General features: G+C 43.7%; 1 protein-coding gene across 1 annotated transcript in view; it reads right to left on the reverse strand.

The window, feature by feature from the left end:
- The window catches only part of carmil3 (capping protein regulator and myosin 1 linker 3), a 78,773-nt gene that overhangs the window by 42,565 nt on the left and 18,889 nt on the right, over nt 1-17,319 (reverse strand). Inside the window, exons 6-12 of the mRNA XM_030114401.1 lie at nt 16,354-16,448; nt 15,868-15,938; nt 15,661-15,734; nt 7,354-7,429; nt 6,017-6,105; nt 3,789-3,883; nt 2,238-2,324 (exon numbers count right to left, since the gene is read on the reverse strand). Coding sequence (XP_029970261.1) covers nt 2,238-2,324; nt 3,789-3,883; nt 6,017-6,105; nt 7,354-7,429; nt 15,661-15,734; nt 15,868-15,938; nt 16,354-16,448 — 587 coding nt within the window. The remainder of the gene's footprint in view (nt 1-2,237; nt 2,325-3,788; nt 3,884-6,016; nt 6,106-7,353; nt 7,430-15,660; nt 15,735-15,867; nt 15,939-16,353; nt 16,449-17,319) is intronic.

Consider the following 17,319-nt stretch of genomic DNA (forward strand, 5'->3'; position numbering starts at 1 on the left):
CTGCGTGCTTCTCACTCCACGACGTAACTCTGATTACAACTAGCAGTCGCTGCAGGAAGCGAACTGTTCCCTCGTACTGCAGAGTTTGTGTGGAAGTCGGCAGCCGGTGCATGCGCTGCCCTCAAGTTGGCGAGGCGTTAAGCTCTTCATCCCTAATTTGTAGCGATTAGAGGGGAAATGAGGGGAAGAGGGGACAAGAGTGTCTAATCCCCCCCCCTCCAATCTATCCATCTATCCATCTATCCGCTGCTTCATTGTGCTGCGAGGGCGGACGACTGGAAGCTGTAAATCCTTGTGATCCTGTCAGGCGTGTGTGGGAGAAAGGGAGCGGGAGCACCTGTGATTGTGACAGCGACGTTTGTGTTTGTGCTTACGGCGTACGCGCGCTCGTATCGGGATACATGTAGGTGTTGTGGAGACAGAAGGAGGGAGGTGGAGAGAGAGAGAGAGATCTATAAATATTCAGCAAAAAGTGCTCAGCCCCTGCAAAGTCATCCCAACACCCACCATTCAAGGTCAGCGCCGCCGTCGCCGCATTCCCCTGAATCACTGTGTCAACGCGCTTCCTTTCAAAATTGCGCCTTGGTAGTTTTTCCTCATTCATAACACACACTTAACAAGGTGTCAAGGTCACCGTCTCTGGCGTGTAGATTACACTTCAAGCTCTATAACGCGGCATCATCCACACCGTCGTAAAAAGCCACAGAGCAATAAGTAGAGAGTGGAAGCAGGTGGGGAAGGTGTTCTTAACCAGGAAACTTTTACTGCTTTCAATTCGTGCCGTTTCTGCAGGTAAACCCTGGAAACTCTAGACTGTTCACTCAGCTTCTTTTAGGAAAAAGAAAAAAACGAAACATGGGAAGTACAGTTTTCAACGTATATTCAAACAAAGTTAACAGGAAATGAGAAAAAGGTGTGTGAGCCACAGCACAGTCACGACTTGGGTGTAGCGACCAGTTCTCGAGTCTGCGCATCAACAACCACCGTGCGCAGACGAGTCTCGCCAACGGGCCAGAATCAGTGTGTCTGAGCCTCAGTGTGAAACATGCCGAGTCAGTAATGATCTGGACGTCTTCTCGTCTGCTGCTGTCCCTCCACTCTTCCACCAGGAGACTTCAGAGCTCTCCATGCTCCTGACTGCTGCTGACAGGCTTCTTTCTCCAGCAGGACTCGCCACCTGTCCACTTGGCCAAAACTGCCGAGAACTGCTTTGTTGACCGTGGCATTACGGAGCGTGATCGGCCGGCCAATTCTCCTGATCTGAATTCTGCCGAGAATCCATGAGCCGTTGTCGAGAGGAAGATGAGAGACGGCGTGACCCTCAATACAGATGAGCCGAAGGCTGCCGTCAAAACAAACCCAGAATTTCATAAAACCTGGCTCGCAGTGCCACATGCCGATCCCCTCCACACCTCTGAGACGAGAGACGATAACCACAGATAAAGCTCACTGATCTCTCATGAAAGGAGATTTACATGCAACAGCATCGTCCTTACGAACAGAAATGGAACGGAAGGTTAAAGCGGGAAGGGAACACTGAAAAACATGCATTATGTCGAAGCAAGGTTAGAGCAGTGGATGTGGGATTGGTAATTTGCAGGTCCGAATCCCACAGCTGACTGATCAACCCCCATCAAGCACATCCCCATCATATAAATAAAATCAAAGTGGGTCAAATAAAAAGGAATTTCCCTCAAGGGGATTAATAAACTAATGTAGTAAGTGTAAGACAAAGAAAATTTTGAACGAGATGACACTTTTCCATTTTGTCTTTTGAGGAGCAGCTCCCTGCACTGGAAAGATATCGGCTAAATCAGACACACATCATTAGGCATTAACGCTGTGAAAGATTTAGACAAAATATTTGGAAATGTGCTTGAAACAGGCTATAACGACGAAGGACGGCGTCAAAACGAGGCTCTGAATGTATTGATTTAGATCTGTATCGCTGTGATCCGCTGAAGCCGCCGTAATACTCCTGAACAGTTGTATCTTCTCGGATAAAAGCATCGAAAATGGGGCAGCGCACTAATGCTCATGTCGGATTTTAAAGGGAAAAAAAAAAAAAAAAAAAAAAAAAAAAAACAACACATGAGCTGCTTATGATTCAGACCTGATTATCATTTGGTGAATGGATCCCAGAGCACGATCTCTGGCCTCTTTCACTGCAGTGTGGACACTCGGGACACACCGAGTCGGCCACTAGGGGCCGCTGCGTCTCAGGAGGAGCAGCCTACCTTTGGAGGAGAGGGAGGTCTTGGACAGATTGAGGAGGCGCAGCCCCTTGTTGAGGCGACACACCTGTTGAATCAGGTTTGAGACTCCTGGAGAGGAGAAAAGAGGGAGAAAAAAAATTAAGCTTGTTGAAAAACACAAAACAGTCGTTTTTGGCACAAACCTCAATGTTTCCTGTTTTCCTAACTTCTATTAAGTCTCTTTTTTTAAACTAAATCTCTTTTTTTATTACGGTACAGACCTAAGGATGAGAGAGTTCAGAGAAAATCAACAAACAAATCAATAAATGCCGTCCCGTAGCCTTCCACTCTTACAGAGCCCAGATATCATTTCACTGCTTAACACCCAGATACAATTCAGCCGCTCTCACTACAAACCCTGCAAACACCAGACACCGCTGAAAAACAACACACACCAACACACTTCACAGTCTCCCACATATACCACTATTGGATAAAAAGCCATACGAGTCCTTTATGCACCGCCAGGTTACATAACCGCTTCAGCTCAGTGTATTTATTAAAACACACCGTAGCCATGACAACAATAAATGTAGTTGATCAAAAATGTAATTAAATGTATTGCCGAGGCTGATAGGCAGGTTCCTGCTTCTTCCACACTTTCTCATTTCTTCTTAATGTGCATATTTCAAACTTTCACTTTCAAACACAAAACACACACAAACACACATTGTAGCTACTCAAACACACACAGCACTGAAGGTCACTCACTTGCCGTGATGATTGGTATTATTGTAATAGTTAAGGCTGCAGCAATTTTCTGGCTGTTATCACAATCAAGTATTTCTTCACGCTTTCAGCACAGACAAACACACACACACACACACACACACACACACACACACACACACACACACACACACACACACACACACACACACACACACACACACACACACACACACACACACACACACACACACGGGGGGGGCGTTGGTAAGTGTGAGCACAAAGAATTTATTGAAGCGAGTGGAAGTGACAAGTGTCAGACGGGAGGACAGAAATTAGCTAATGAGTGATGCTGGCATGCATGCAAAGTCTGACCCTGGTGTACACACACACACACACACACACACACACACGCGCAAATACACCTCAGTTTGTTTCCCACTCACATATATACAAAGTGGTGTAACGTGTAACAGTGACTAAGGAAAACAATTAAAGTGGGTTTACATAAGCTCTGTGTGGTGTGTGTGTGTGTGTGTGTGTGTGTGCGCGCGTGTGTGTAGGAATATTAGCGGCTCGGACTGCAAGGCTAGAAGCAAGAGCAAAGAAATAAAGCATTCTCCCCGAGGAAAAGGATGACACACACACAGATAGCTTGGGAGATAGATGGGAGGAAGGGAGGAAGAAGAAGAAAAAAAAAAACACAAAGACAGAAAATAAAGGCCGTGCGAGGACAGAGACGGAGTTTGAATTCTTTGAAAGCAAACAAATGGCACGGAGAGGTAATAGCAGAGGAACGATTAGAGGCGCCCAGGGAGCCGCGGCAGGGAGATGAGACGGAGTTCAGAGGATTCGGGCCGCTACCTTGGTTGTCGAGTGTGTTATGAGCCAAGTTGAGGGAGTGAATCACGGAGGCCGGGTTCTCAGACAGCGCCGACGCCATCTTCTGCGGAAAATCCCTGGAGACAATGTTGAAAAGGAAAATTTAATTCTCTGTGTAATTACTAATTCAATATATGCCTTCAAAGAATATAAAAAAGACTACTTTGTCTTGATGCATTTCAGTATTGAATATACAATGAAGGCCAAATAACTTTTCTGCAATTTAATTTACTTTTATCTCTGAAACCTGTGCTTTTACCATAAACTTGATAGCACACGGGGCAAAGCGTGAATGAAACCAAAGAAAAACACAGTCATGATGAGAATACAGACAGATGAAGTCATGTGTTGAACTGGGGGGCATCGAGCTGCCAAAGCGTCACATTTCCCCTCAGCAGAGCGGCGCAGCAGAGGAAAAACTGGACCTGCATTTAATGCCAACAACACGACTCCGATTGAATGCTAATGTTGATCTGCGTCTCTTGTTTGCCAACACTTTTGTACGGATTGTTCATTCACAAGTGGCAAAACAAATCAATTATACAGCAGGTGCTTTAAAGAACCCCCCAGGCAAGTTCGACTCGCACACGGTTTTAAGCAATGTTTTCTGCCCGTTGTGGTTTTTCTGTAGTCATGGTCATTAACAACCTCAGATATTCATGAATATACAGTTTCAGAAGTTTAACTACTGCTGCGAGATGACTCCCACACAGATGAAAGTGTCTCCTTGCATGTTTGTGCAGGTTTCCACATCAAGGCGTCCGCTGGACCGTGACTGGATTCTAAGCCAGTTGTGATGTTATAAATCCTGCTCGAAATGAATTTCAGGTAAGCAGAGAAAAACTTCCACTCCCGCACAACAATTTAAAGAGCTTTTTTTTTTTTTTTTTTTTTTTTTTTTTAACTGCATCAAAACCTCAACTTGCATCATTCTGCACAAGCTGCTCAGGAACGGTACAACCATCAAAACAGAGACTATAAAGTAAGTAAAGGAGCAGGCTGACCTGCTGCTGCTCATCAAGCTATATTTAGCGAGAAACAGTGATTACTTTGAAAGGGGGAAAACATACTTGGATCAGTTTTTACTGTCAGAATGAAGTTCAATATGCGCTTGAAAGGCACATTCTTTAACTCAAAGCACTTTATTTGCATCCACACACACACGTCCACTGATCTTTAACGCATGGAGGAAACTGATCAAACCACAAATCGAGGTGAGCTGCTCCCAAACTGCCGTATTCCTAACGTAAAATAATTAGATTTGAGGCATATTTAGGTGGGGGTTCTTTAGGTGTTTGGCCGCTCTCTTCTGCTGTGTTCTGTCACAGAAGCAGGTTTGATTTGGCACCGGGCCCTCCATGAGGTAATGCTCTCCATTCATCTGGGCCGGGCTGACACTGCAAGCACACACAGAGCGGCCCTCCACTGACAGCTCACACACTGGAGAACCGCTGCAGTGCAACGCCCAGAAAGACTGAGGAGCTAAGAAAGGGCCTCCCTCAGGAGCCGAGCAGCGGCCCGTCACCAGGGGGATTCAGTGGGAGCACCTGAAACAATACTGTATTTGAGAGCGAAATATTTAGAGTCCTGGTGCTGCATGTACAAGGTACCTGTGATAAGAATAGAACTCTCCATCGCAATACTAGGAGTGCATAAAAACGCCATTATTATGCTGCAGCAAATCATCTCACCCCCAGGCAGCCAATTCATCTCAATTAATCCCAAACAAGCAGCCTGCTCGGCTAAACGGCCCCAGCCATGCATGGAGGGAAGAGACTTCCAGGTGAAGCCCCAAATTTCACTGATGCCTCAGCTAAGAAACTATTTACAGACAGGCCAGAGGACTCTATTGGATGAAGAACCGGAGGTTAAGAGAGGTGAGGGACCGAAGAGGAAGAGTGACGGGATCGGAAAAGGTCAAGGCAGCGGAGGAAAAGAAGAGGGTGAAAGGGTGAGGGGGAAGAGGAAGGGAGAACTGAGATGAGGTGAAGAGGTGAGACAAGATGATGTAAGTGAGAAGAGAGGCTACAAAAGGAGAAGAAACACTGTGGAGTGAGGAGACGAGATTGGAGAAAGAGAGAACAAAGGAGGAGCGGCGGACGGGTATCTGAGAGGCGAAGGTGTGAGAAGAACAGGAGAGGAAATTCGATTGAACCAAGACGGCTGGGCGAGCAGAGCGGACGGCTCTGTCGCAGGAGAGAGAAACGTACGATTTGAGTCCGGCGTTCTCCAGCGTGAGCTCCTCCAGGCTGTTGGACTTGCTGACAGTGTGCAGGACCTGGTCCACCACCTCCGACCCCTGAGGAGAAACACATCACACCAACACTCGTGACCAGAGTCCAGACACAGTGGGTGGAATGTCATCAGCTTATATTCCCATATTTTTTTTGTAGCACCCATTCACTGATCTATACCGAAATCGGACTTATTAAACTTAAAAATATATAATTACATCGTTAATAATTTAAATGTCTAACTGCAAATTGCACGCTATATGACATGTGATTAATATAAAAACAGCATTAATGACCTGAAACTTGCTTTTATATAACAAAACAACATCATTCAATACCTCGACGCTTTTCACTGCAGATTATTCATGTAACTCGCCTTGGGCCGAGTAGCATTTACTTCAGTCATGTCGAGTATTGTTCAAGAGATTCATAAACACTGTGCTGAGGATGACCCCCCGACTCGCCGTCGTCATTCAGACTTGTTTTCACAACTCGAATCTCAGTGCTTGTTTGGAGGTTCGTTCCTCTTGAAACGGCATGTCAGTGAGGGTTGTCAGCTTTTTGTGCACAAACCCAGACAGAGGCCAAACCAACAATAAGCAGTGTCAGGACGAACCGCAGAATGGGAAAGCAGTCAGAGATCATTTTAAATGTTAATTCCCATTTGCAAGTCAGACAACTATGTATACTGGCTAATATATCTGACCTCGCCTATAGAAAAACATCCACTAAAGGGACAAAATGCAATTCGAGGGCCTAATACTAATGAAGAAGGCCTTCAGCCTTGATATGCATGCATAAAATACAGAAATGTAATCGTCAAAACGCAAATTACATAAAGGAAAAAGACTTAAGTGAACTATATTTTTACTTAAGACAGGTAGGGTTTTTCATTATATTGTTAAATGATGCCTTTTTTAATAACTTAACATAACTTTCTGAATCATCCGGAGGGATTTCGAGAAGAAACAAGTAGGTTTGAGAAATATAATTTATATGTACAATTTAAGTACAATTTATATGTAATTTTGTATAAATGCATGCAGTGAAAATAAAAACTCAACATAGTACAAATACTTTTCTACTGGCCACCTTTGCAGGTAAGAAAGCATGAACAGATCGAAACATGACTCATTTTTGTAGAAGAATAAAAAAGGTGACTAATAAAGCAAATAAGCCCGATTCAAAAACATTCATACACCGACTGGCCCCTGGATTATTTAAGAGAAAAGGGAATCAAAGTATTTGATAGAGTAAATCTGGTAAAAGGGTTTTAAAAGGAAGGAGGAAGAAGATAAAAAACAGATAGTTACTATCCGCATGTCTTTGCAGTACAGCTTGGTGAACCAGGTGTTGTACGCGATGGACGCCACGATCACGGCCAAGTCCCTGCAACAAAGACACGTAATGCATATGAGAGGTAAAATTCAAATCTTGAAATTAGCAGACTCCATCTGCTCCAAAAAACATCTCATGTCATTGATCTATAAATTCACATCATCTCAGGCCAAACTGTTCCTTTGCTCCTCATTTGTTAAAAAGCAGTTTATCATTGTGACAGGAGGATCGCCACGGGCAGCCCGCCTTCTGAAACATGGCTGATACTGCAGCCGCACACAGGAGGGGGCAAGCAGAGGGCCGAGAGAGGGAGGACGAGCAAGAGAGAGATGTAAAGATCGATGGCAGGGTCAGTGGATTATTCAATAGAGCCACAGTTTGATCCAAGCTACAGACCTCAAACACTGCTATATCCAGTGCTGTACACACAGACAGTCCTGCGCGTGTGTGTGTGTGTGTGTGTGTTTGGGTGGGAGAAAGAGAGGGAGGAGAGAGGGAGAGTTTTAAAATCCTCCAAGGTCCAACTAAAGCCACACTGCTGCTACACCTGCTATATATCACCGGACAAACAAGCTGCAACACGGACAGAGGAGAGGCGGCGAGATGAAGGAACAAAGGACGAGCGGACGGCAGAGATGCAAAGTGGGAGAAAGAGAGCAATCCAGCGGGGAAGGGTCCCGCCGCCGGGAACCGCAGCCGCCACAACATTTACTGTTGATCTCAGGGGAATAAACTGGCCACAGGCCGTGTTCCTGTTTCAGTCCCGACGCAGCCGCAGCCTTCGGACCGGTCTGCCCGGCACAGCTGAGTCCGTGTGTGTAAGCAGATGATGCATATGTCAAGATTCGTCACGAGAGCCGGCTGTCTGGCGTTATGACAGCAGGACGTGTAATCGACCTCCGTGATGGCGCGCTGGTGTTCCTACCAACACGCCAGCAAAGCAGGTCGATCTGCTGCAGTTTACCTCCTCTTACGGATCAATTTAATTTTAGAGCGCAACAATAGAAAAAAATTAGACTGGAAGTTAGCCGGTGGAGGAAAAACAATTTCAGGCTCTCGCCTCGGCGGCACACACGAACCGAGAGGGGGGCAGACGGAAAGGTTAACAGTCGTTTATTACCGAGCTCTGGGGGAAACACATCAATAACTACACTGATACTGCACATCGCTCTGCTCTCACACATGAGAGCACGCAATACGTGAGTCAGGGCTCTCACCCACCCCAGGCTCATCTCCTCCCTCACCAGTGATATTTTTTTCACCTCCTATGGAAACAGAGAAAGCAGGAGAATCACAGGATCACTGGCAGAGTGAGTGATCCACTGATACAGTGGATTTAGCTGTATGAAACAAAACATTGAAATTTCAGGTCTTTTGGAAAACAAGTCCTCGTCTGTCGAATCAGACCTGAAATCCAAAAACTTTGTGTTTTTTTTTTTTTAAATAAAGCAAATTTTTACAATCTCTAAAAATGAACTGAATGTTTGCCAAGGACAACTAAAGCTTTTAATATATTTTCATCCCAACATGGATGTGGAAGGACTCGGGGTTGCCAACTGGTGCAAATTAATCTGTTTTATTTTACAATTTGAAGGGAGATCAATGAAAGAACTGACACCATTCAAAAGAACCTTCAACCAGAAGCAGCTGAGATTAATTTAGCGCAGAACCAAAAGACAGACACTCAGCCTCTGGAAAGGAAAAAAAGAAAACCCTGAATAGCCGTTATTGTATGCTGAAAGAAAATCTGAAATATCTGCACACATACTGTATTCACTTGCAAATAATTACAGTTAAATAGGACGAGGCGGCTTGAACAAATAATGTACCGGCTCAGAGTAATTCTTCTGTTGAAAATGTAGATTTCTACATTCATTTTGAATCAATAGCAACTGCACTTCATATATTATAAGTAATTGTTTAATAAAAGATCCATGAGAAAGTTGTGTAACCGTGCAGCTCGCAAAAGTTTACAGTGACTTTGAATGAGCTTTTTTAAACACCAGAAATCTAATGAACCGATTTAAATGTAGCTTCTTTATTTCCTTTTGCTAAGCTCGCTGGCTTCTGACAGTATTATTTTCTAACGGCTTCACATCCATCATGCAGCAGGGGTGTCAGAACCGGCCGACCAGAGGATCCAGTGCATTACTGCAGGGTGGCTGAACAGGGACGCCGACCTTCTGGCCAGCAGCGTTTACAGATTCAGTGAAATGGCTGTTTTTATTTTTTTTTTTTTAATCATTATTGTTTTTCAAGGGTGCACAGATACCACAGCATTTTGTTTACGCTCAACATAATTCCCGAGGAACCGCTTTGTGGGCGGCTGTATTATGTGCAGAAACAGAAGGCGCAGCGCTGCTTCTAATCTGCCCACAAAACGCTGAAGTACAAACGCTGCTTTCAAGAAGGCTGAAAAGAAAAACGCTCATTTGCCATCCATGCCATTTCATTTGTTCATTTGTCCAGTAAGACTTAAAGGGAGGCCATTATTATTCTGTATATTGATTTCGTATTACAGAAGCATTGTTTTTATCATTTCAATTCGGAGATTAAGTCATTCTCAGGTTATTGATTGTAGAATGCAGACTGTTAAAGGCATAATAAAGCACTCTGCTCATCTCCACCTACAGTATCTCTTTCAATATAGAGACATATTCCATTAGTATTTTACTGAATTTCATACTAATACAATGTCAGTGAGTATATATACAGTATCTCAAAACCATAAGGCACCTTGTCAGTCAACCATGTTGGAAATCAAAATATTAGAATCCCACCATACTGCCAGATTAATCTGAGGAGAAACTGGAGCTGCCAAGATTTCAGACAACCTTAAATTGAACAAATGAGAAAAAGTTTTTTTGTTTTTTTTCAAGTTTTCATAATTGAATGTAACAAATTTCAAAGACAGTATGTACTAGAAAAACATTTTTGGACATTTCACTTTACTTGTCACAAGGGTTGTCAAAATTAGGGAGACAACGAGTTAAAGGTATACTGGAGGATCCTTAGAACTAGGGATGTCCCGATCCGATCACGTGATTACGGACTCGCTCGGGATCGGAAGTTTCCTCCCGATTTGGACTCGGTTGGATACATATGTTTATTTTTTCTTTAATTTCCTTTTTAACCCATTGAAGCTGGGACGCATTTACGGTCGTGGCGTTGTTGGGCAATTCTATCATTAAACCCAGACGCGCTGCTGCACAGTTCTACCATTGACGCCGGGTCTTTTTTTCTTCTTCTTTGCGCTAATCAGCTGTTTCTTGGGCAATGAAATGTATCAAACTCGTGCATATGCATAACCGCTCCTGTTTCAGGATCGGTACAGCTTCCTGGTACAGCTCGTGTTGCTGCACTGCCTCCTAACTTTGTGTTGAACGTTTCTGGCCACTGCTGCACACTGAAGCATGCTTCAGCGGTAATGCGTGCCCAGCTTTAATGGGTTAAATGAGATGTATTTAGGTTTTCTGTGCTACAGAAAGATGTAATTACAGAGAATATGTATTTATTTTCTGATTGTTATTTTCAGTAACAGAAATGCACTGTTCTAAGTGTTGTTTTGAATTGACGTTAAGAAAATAAAAAAGGAAAACTTCTCATAAGTTTGTTAGTTTTTTTTTTTTTTTTTTATAGATAATGTACATATTTTACTATATTAGAAAAGAATCAGATCGGGACTCGGAATCTGCAGACACTCAAAATGATAGGACTCGGAGACAAAAAACCCGATCGGGACATCCCTACTTAGAACCAATCAGAATTGTACTGTTCCAACTCGTAATTGGGCAGTCATAATGCCAATCAATGTGGGAATGCGTCTGCATGATGACATATCATGTCGAGTCGCCGCCTCTGTGCACGCGCTGGTTTCGAGCCGCGCATGCGCAGAGCAATGTTTAGGAAGTGACATGCAGAAGCAGCTTGCTCCTCCAGCGAAAACCTCCGAAGATGGCTAACCACAAAAAAAGAACATTGAGATGGCAGAGGACAGAAGAAAGGCCATAGAAAAGAAAGGCAAAACGCGTGTTTTACTCGGAGATTCCTTTACGAGGTGGCGGACATTCAAAGCGCAAAAGGGATTTAGGACTGATCACGACGTGGGGAAGTTTCTGCTGGACAGCTAACATGCTTATTATCCCATTCAAATGTGTTTCTGTTGCATAAACACGTAATACACTACTTTACGGATCGTATTCTTATGTATGATTGAAGGAAGAGTCCGACATGATTACAAATGTGTTTTAATCCTATGTGGAAAGACGACGCTCCAGCTGCGTGGATGTATACAAAATGACATGCGCGCTCCTGACAGTCCTCATGCGGAGGGAGCCGCGCATGCGCCGTGCTCCAAAAGTAGCAAATCGGTCATGTTGTACAAAATCGGCAGAGAATCCTCAAATACGCCTTTAACTAAAATTCCTAATGACGCCACTAATTTATCTGACGTGCGATTAATTCGCGCACGTTTTCTGACCCTCGTCTCGCACCGTAGTTCGGGAAACAGAGACACATGATGTGATACTGCTCACTCCTGTACAGTAGGTGGCGGTAATGCACCTTAAAGCCGTGTGTGACCTGCCAAAACAAAAGACGGAGAAGCATTTTGGAAAAGAAAAATCAGGCGTAATGTGTCATGCCTGGCAGCGAGTGGCCCCTCCGCAAGATGGCCGCCACATCTGCAGCAGCAGGGATGCAGCGTCTCTGTATCTGATGTCTGTGGTGACAACAGGTTGGATGAGGAGCAGAGAGGAATCAGGAGGCTGAGCCATTCTTTTCTTTTATGAAACCTCCAGGTGATTCTCTTCTATTACTGACCTACAGGATCTGCTGTTTCAGGAGTCTTTTATTGATGCAGGAGCTCGATCAGTCTGTTGAAAAATGTTTGAAAACCTGGAAATGTACCAGGTTGGACACTATATGGTCAGATTATTACTAGATGATGTTCCAATCAGGTCAAAATGTCCTTCCAGCCTATTTTTTGAGCCTGCAGAATATTTGAGTTATGTGGCGATTACTCTACAACAACAGCAAAACATCCATTTACATAAAACAAGCACATTTGTCCACTCACATGTTGATGAGAGCAAACAACTTAAAATTTTTCCCTTTTATGTACATTTAGAGAAGATGAAAAAATGTGCGATCAATTTGCGATTAATCTAATTAGATGGGCGATCATGCAAATAATCACAATTAAATATTTTAATCAAAGGACAGCCCTGCTTTTCACCAATGACAAGTTGATGTGGCAATTATATTTCTTCAACTTCAAGTTTATAATTTACAGCATGAAGAGGTTTTTTGGAACAAACCCGTAGTTCTCGGAGCCTGTAGCCCCAAATTCATAACAGACTGCATGCTAATGTTATCGAAATGTTCCACTCATATTCTGATCCAGTCAACATTAACATCAAGAAAAACAGTTTTTAAATACAAATTAAAAAAAAAAAAAAAAAAAAAAAAAACCCTAACAAATGAAAAGACTGGGACACAAAATGCAAATGTGCATTTGATACTTTTCCACTTGGCAAGACAAAGAGAGAAGAAACGGTTTGTCCCGAGGAGCTTTGAGAGGGAGAGAGAAAAAAAAAAAAGGTCATGAAGCTATACAAATCAAACTCTCCCTGGGAGCATGAATGTGTTGAGAACGATTCAATGGCAAGGATCCAAGATCATTAATTACAATAGCTCGCGGGTAAAGTTTAGGAAATATCACAGGAGTTACATAAAGCGATGGTTTGTCCCACGAGGAGTATAAATATCCTTAATAAATGTCAATTGCTTCTTCTGTATTTTATCATTTATTTCTTATTCAAAAGTGAAATTTCTTGTTCGAGGCAAAAGGTCAGTGGGATTCTCTAAAAACATTCAAATTGAGGGAATCATTTACATGACTGTAGTAGAAACTACATTTCAGAAATGATGTGCTAAAATAAAAAATACTCCTGATAGCGATCTGATAGAAGTAGGAAGTTAAAACGTGCAAACCCCCATGGTTACTTTAACAACGCAGTCTCTGTGACATGAAAAGTCTAATTATTTGGGCAACAGTTGCGTTTACACCGATATTTCCTAGCATGTGTGCACGCACATGGAGGATTGACTGTCAAGACGAGAGGTGCTCCGGCAAGTTCTGGAGCCAGCGAGGCCTAACAGCTTCTCCTCACACGCAAAACACCAAAACAAATGTTTTGCGAGCACAAAAATCTCAACTTGCATGAAACACTTTCCCTTCTGCAGCATGGTGTCAACCTGCAGTGGCCAAACAGCCCAAACAGTGACGAACAGCGTGTGTGTGTTTGCGTGTGTGACTAACCCGAGGAAAATACAGGAAGTAGATAAGAGGACACGACGGTTAAAGTCGGGGGGGGGGGGGGGGGGGGGGGGGGGGGGGGGGGGGGAGGTGTCCACTTTCAGAGAGGAATGAGTGGAGACGGACGGCAGTCAGCAGAAAAAGCATCGCCCCGTCGCTCAAGGTAACGGTAGACGGGCTCAATCAGGGGAGATGGAGGGAACGAAATGTGGAAGGACAGGGAAGAGAGGAGGAGAGTAATGCACCACAAACAGCCCCTGGCATCAGATCATGAAAAGGCCCATTCTTCTGTCTTCTGTTGGGTCATTTGTACATTCTTGATCAGGTCCCAGCATCACTTTTCAGTGATTTTTTTTGCTTTTGGCAAAATTGGCACTGGAAAAATCTTCGCTTGCTCGATCAGTTTTGATTTGATGGCGCCTCGTGACAGAATGGAGAGGATGAAGCACGGATTGTTTCCTCATGTTAAAGTGGATCTTAAAAGCGAGGCAGGAGCCCCCTTCTCTGTATCACAGAGTTCATAAAAATATACTGCAGGAAAAGAAACAACAGGAAGGCGGTGATTTTGGCTTTCAATATGAAAGGCATTAATATATTCATGAGTTCTGCAGCAATCATGTTTCCATGAATGGCTTTTTGATTCCCCCGCAACGCAAGGCTTTGCTCTCTGATAAGATATGCATTTTTTAAGTGTTACTATGTCCTCTCAGGACGCGAGACAGAAGAAACTATTTCAAGAGGCTGCGCTGAAAACACAAAGCGTCCCTCAAACGCGACACATGCTAGGTTGAAGCCTCCTTTTGTGTCAGCTGTCAAATCGTCTTCTGATCGGCGGCGCTTGGTCGATACGTACACACGTGAGAAAACGGAACAAGAGTCTTAAAACACAAAGTATCAGTGGGGAGGTAGGAAAACACACATGACATCTTCCAGCTGTCTCCGAGCTGCCGACTCTACCTCTGACAGGCTTTTCACTCCGTTCGTCTGTGATCTTACCGAAGTTCTCACAAAACGAAGCAGAAGCGCAGGACAGAGAGTGAGCCGGCGGGCAGACAGCAGACTGATGCACCTCAGATTTCATCCAGGGAGGCAAGTTGGTTTGACTAATAGCCAATCTCGCGTCAAATAAGTTGAGAAGTGACAACTGATGAGCTGCAGCCTGCTGTGTAGACGCCTCATGACACTGAATCAAAAATCAGAAAGTATGTTTTTCTTACTTTGTCCCTGTTTTAGAAAAGTCTCGAAAAAAAAAGAACCTAACTTAAATTTGTTTGTAGAAGTCCGAATGGAAAGGAAAAGTGTGCAAATTCCTCCCCACTTAACTTTAGTTTAATTGTTTCACATCAACTCCAGGTCGGACGCCATTTATGCTGATATAATAAACTTCAAGACTCCTAAATCTGGCAACGGATGAATAAATGAAGCAGCAGACGTCCTCTCTGCGAAGCTTTTAAAAGAAAAAAATATTTGCACATCTCAACCCATCGTTAAGCTTATTAGTGAATGACGTCTACACCGAGCCCGTTCTGTGAACTTCTTTTGAACGCAAAAGTCAACAGACATTAAAAAAAAAAAAAAAAAAAAAAAAAAAAAAAAAGCCACTAAAAAAAATGAAACTGAAATGATGGGGGCTGCAGTACGGCTCTGGCAGAGCTTCTCCGAGCAGCATGCCAAACTGACAGCAACAGAACTGACAAATATCAAATATAATGAGTTTGTGTTAACTTGTCCAATTACTTTCTGTTCCCTAAATACCCCTGAAGCCCAGACAAACACCCACAAATTAACGGTGAAAAATCAGCACTTTCACCCCATTTTTTTTTTTTAACTGCTTCGCTTCAAACCCAACGTTCTAGTGTGTGACGCCAACACACTCTGCCGCAGTCTGACTTTGTCTGGAAACAGACTCATGCGGCTTGTTGTGGAGACTGGGTGTGGTTAAGACGTCGGTAAACTGTGTCACCTGCTGTCAAGGTGGCTGAAATCCAATAAGTTGAACTCCCTGTTGTCCTGCGAGTGGTAGATCGTGTCAACGTCCTAAAACCAGACAGAGAGACAACAACAGAGATGGGAGCCAGCAATATAACAACAATATTCTTTAACTACGGAGGCGATATTATACTCTAAAAGCTAATAAAAACAACAAACAGAGAGGAGCCGGCCTCCTTACCCATTGCACCTCTTCTTTGCAGCCGATTCCATTGTAGTCGCAGAGAGCAGCATAGGTCTCTGAAAAACCTCCTGAAACACGAAGCGGAGATAACAAATCAACCGGAACCAGACCGTCGCCAATCGGCCGGGAAGGGCAGAGCAGAAGAAAGGTGGCGGACATTTGCAGGAGTGAAGAGGAGACAGGGTGCAGGCCAAAGATGAAAGCGGGAGACTGAGATAGTCAGCAGAGAGGCAGAGATTAGCAATAAATATTGAGGTGAGATGAAAGTACGGCAGCATGAAGGAGCTCTACTTGTAGATTAATAGGATTACCAGCAGAAAGTAAGTGCATCCAGTAAGTTTGGTCTTCTGACCCACTTAGGTCTCTGAAATGATTTGGCGCGAGTCTGAGTGGACAGACTGAAGAGCTATCTGTGTGATTTCTATGCAAGTGTTAGTGTGCGTGTGTGTGTGTGTGTTGCAGACGGAGACGCGGCAGACTCACCGCAGGTTTTCTGAGGCTCTAATGACGTCTCCGAGTTCGGCGAAAACTTGTGGCTCCCATCAGGAAGGTCTTCCTCCGCTCGACAGATAGGTGGACTGAAAGAAGCGGAGGCAGGAGACGCTTAATGAGACCGGAGTCCGACAGCAGCTCTGTCCAGCTGCACTTTGACCCTGAGCTTACACGACCATGATGGCAAAGCCAGCATCCTGATATTAAGCGATATGTAATGTCGACCTTGTTCAACATCCGAGAGCATGGCGCTCATTAGCATTAAACACCGAGTGCAACCAAGGCTCAAGGGCCAGATGTGATTTACACATATTAAAACGTGTGAAGAAGAGCATGGGAATGCCACGAAGCAAAGGTCAGAGAAACGAGGAGCGCAGGTATATTCCCAACCAGACGGCTGTCCGCTTTAAATGTCAGTCAAATCCCGAACCTACAATATGCTTAAAGACGAATATCAGAATATAACACTGGCTTTTTAAAACACTTCCATGTATTTTGGGTTTATCACACAGTAATATTTCACTTAAAAAAAGATCTAAACCGTTGTATGAGAGCAGAAATACAGACAAAAAGTTTCCAATGATATTTTTTGATGCACAGACACTAACTTAAGAAATCTCATTAACCACACAAAAGACACTTTAAATATCACTTGAGCCTGAGTTTCAAACCAAGAGCTCCAAATGTCTACTTGTGATAATTAAAAGATTAAACATTGATAATTAACAAAGACAAAAAGAAGTGACGCACGCCCCTAGAAAGTCAAGGCCTGGTTAGAGCTGCAGTGCACCAATTAGCCTAAATTCAGATTAATACGTTACATCTCAAAATAACCTCTACTGCCGTCGTGCAGAGCAGGTCACAGATAAGTCAAAAGTGATGTATTACTGCTGTTTGCAGCACAGTTACAATCAATACGTGCTTGTGTTGCAGACAAACATTGAAAAATCAGGACAG

This window comes from Salarias fasciatus, chromosome 18 (assembly GCF_902148845.1).
Source record: "Salarias fasciatus chromosome 18, fSalaFa1.1, whole genome shotgun sequence".
Lineage (NCBI taxonomy): Eukaryota > Metazoa > Chordata > Actinopteri > Blenniiformes > Blenniidae > Salarias > Salarias fasciatus.